Here is a 2,592-nt window from a genome sequence, read left to right as displayed (position 1 = left end):
ATGTCTCAACAATCTATTCCTCAGTCTTCGTCAAAAATGTCCACTTCTGCTGCTCATGAACAAGACGCTTCCAATGCTGCCATTAACCCTAGTGAGATTCTTGAAGTCACTCCTTTGCAGATGGTAACCCCTTTCGACCTCGTGACAAAACGACCCAGAACAACGCATGCACGAAGAACCAAAGAGACTGCAAGAAGACCTAGGAATCCCAACTCTGGTCAGATTTCTCAATCGTCTGTTCCTTCCTCTAGGGAAGAACCAACCAAATAAGGCTCAAGGTCTAATCACATCTCTATTGTCGAAATTGTTACCCAAATCCTAAATGAGGATAATGTTCCATCTAAGATCCCTGGTCCTGAGAATCTTGTGCTTCCAAAGTCAAATGTCATTGGGCATGTTAGTGACACCGCTGGCACCTATGTCCCAACAAATGATGAAATTAATGAGAATGTGCATGTGACTGACAAGAAAAGAAATGATGTTAGTATTGATCACATTGAAATTCCTGATGGTGCTGAACACAATGAAGAGATTCCCAACAATGTTTCTACTAACACGTGTGTAAATCACACTGAAAAGGGCCGAACTAAAGAAAAAGAACCAGATAATACTCAAACTGACAAAGTAATCAACCTTGATGATCTCTCTGATGATGACCTAGTTGCTTCCATCAATCCAAGCATAGCCAGAAGGCTAATGAGGAGGAAAGGAAAGCAAGCTGTAGTTGAGGTCTCTCCGAAAAAGAAGGCAGTGGCTAAGTCCGTTTCTGTTGGACCAAAGAAGGCATGGAGAAAAGTGGTTCCTAAGAAGAGAAAGGCCAGAAGCAGTTCTGTGAATGAGTCAGATTTTGATGTTGCTGTGGATTTCAATGACATTCATCCCAAGAAGAAGGTCTCTACTAGCAAGCTGGCTGCTAGTGTTCCTGAAGTACCTATTGATAACATCTCATTTCACTATCCCTCTAGTGCACTCAGATGGAAATTTGTCTATCAGAAAAGACTGGCCTTAGAGAGAGAACTTGCTCAGAATGCTCTTGAGAATGAAGAGATCATGAATCTTATTCATGAGGCTGGACTAATGAAGACTGTGAAACAACTCTCTAAGTGTTATGAAGTCCTGGTGAAGGAGTTCATTGTGAATCTACATGAAGACTGTGGCAATAAGGAAACTGAGGAGTCTTTAAAAGTGTTTGTTAGAGGAAAATGTATTAACTTCTCGCCCGCTGTGATCAATAAATTTCTGGAAAGGTCAAATGAAGCTCAGCCAGAGCTGGAAGTGTCAGATAATCAAATGTGCAAAGAGATTACTGTTGGTCAAGTGAAGACATGGCCTGTCAAAGGGAAGCTGACTGTGAGCAAACTAAGTGTGAAGTATGTTGTACTTCACATGATTGGAGCTGCCAACTGGGTGCCAACTCAACACAAGTCTACAATCTCTGCTCTCCTAGTTAAATTCATCTTTGCTATTGGTACTAAGTCCAAAGCTGATTATGGTACTTATATTTTTAAGCAAGCCTTAAAGCATGCCGGTAGCTATAGTGTCAAAGGTCCCATTGCCTTCCCTTCCCTTATTTGTGGAATCATCTTAAAACAATTTCCTAATATTTTGACTGACAAAGATTCTGTGTGCAAAAGAGCAAGTCCTTTAACCTTTCATCATAAGCTCTTCCAAGGAACTCATGTTCACGATGTTAACACAACTTCGGCTGGACCATCAAAAGAGAGCACAATTATGAGTAAAACTGCCATGATTGCTATGCTCCGAGAGGCCTGTAAGGAGCTGGAGTCCAGAAAATTGGCTCTTGAAAGATTGATCAGCTCTCTTGAAACGAGTGAAAATACTAAATCTGCAGATACTGCTGTGGAGGAACAGGGTGAAGATGATGGTGGTTCAGACAGTGAGATTGAGAAAGAAGCCAGTCCTGATGATGGCACTAATGACAGTGTAGAACTCAGTAGCTCTGAATCTGAAGACTAAAGCAAGTGTGTATGGTAATCTTCCCTAGCGTTGTTTTTTTTCTGAGAATACTTTGACAACGTTTCTCATAAAAAGGGGGAGTAATGATATGGTTGGTTGATATTGTAATGATGGTATTGTGTTTTGTAGTGTTTTGTGTTTTGTTTTGGACATCTAATTTTTGTATTCGAGATGAATCTTTAGTTAACTGGTATGTACTGGTAAGCTGCTTTTAATTCCACAATCTTATTTATTTGTGTGTTTGTTCTCTGCTGCAAAGAATCCCTGATATCGTGGTAACAGAATGTTTTAACCAAAAATTTGCCAAAGGGGGAGATTGAAGGTGTTTTAAATTGGCGGTATTTTGTGATAAAACTATCCTGGTGCATGTATGTGGAATTATGCAGGATCGCATGTGTATGGATGTCATGCTTGATGTCTTGACATTGGAATCTGATAGAAGTAGCTGTCATCTTTTAGTTGTGAGGTTTCCTTTTTTATCTCAGGTCTCTTTAGGAAACTATAGATTGTGCGATGTTTGTTTTGTACTAAAATCAATTGAATCACAACGTATGTGATCATCCTATTGATGTGGAAATTAGGTTTACATGGGCAACCCTAATTTATGTATGAAAG

The 2,592-nt window shown here is 39.9% G+C and overlaps 1 protein-coding gene across 1 annotated transcript; it reads left to right on the top strand.

Moving 5' to 3' along the window:
- LOC131649303 (uncharacterized) lies at positions 1-1,977 on the top strand. Its single transcript, XM_058919073.1, has 2 exons — positions 1-123; positions 346-1,977. Exons 1-2 carry the CDS (start codon positions 1-3, stop codon positions 1,975-1,977), a joined length of 1,755 nt encoding a protein of 584 aa, XP_058775056.1.
- The last annotated feature ends 615 nt before the right edge of the window (positions 1,978-2,592 follow it).

The sequence above is a fragment of the Vicia villosa genome, linkage group LG2, assembly GCF_029867415.1.
Source record: "Vicia villosa cultivar HV-30 ecotype Madison, WI linkage group LG2, Vvil1.0, whole genome shotgun sequence".
NCBI classification, from domain to species: domain Eukaryota; kingdom Viridiplantae; phylum Streptophyta; class Magnoliopsida; order Fabales; family Fabaceae; genus Vicia; species Vicia villosa.
The sequence above is the reverse complement of the archived record's forward strand: the minus strand, read 5'-3'. Positions and strand labels throughout refer to the sequence as shown.

Excerpts from the sequence above, each read along its gene's own strand:
- LOC131649303 (XM_058919073.1), top strand. The coding sequence starts at position 1 with ATGTCTCAACAATCTATTCCTCAGTCTTCGTCAAAAATGTCCACTTCT. Across the intron at positions 124-345 it reads AAGTCACTCCTTTGCAGATG|ATCCCTGGTCCTGAGAATCT; the intron begins GTAACCCCTTTC and ends GTTCCATCTAAG.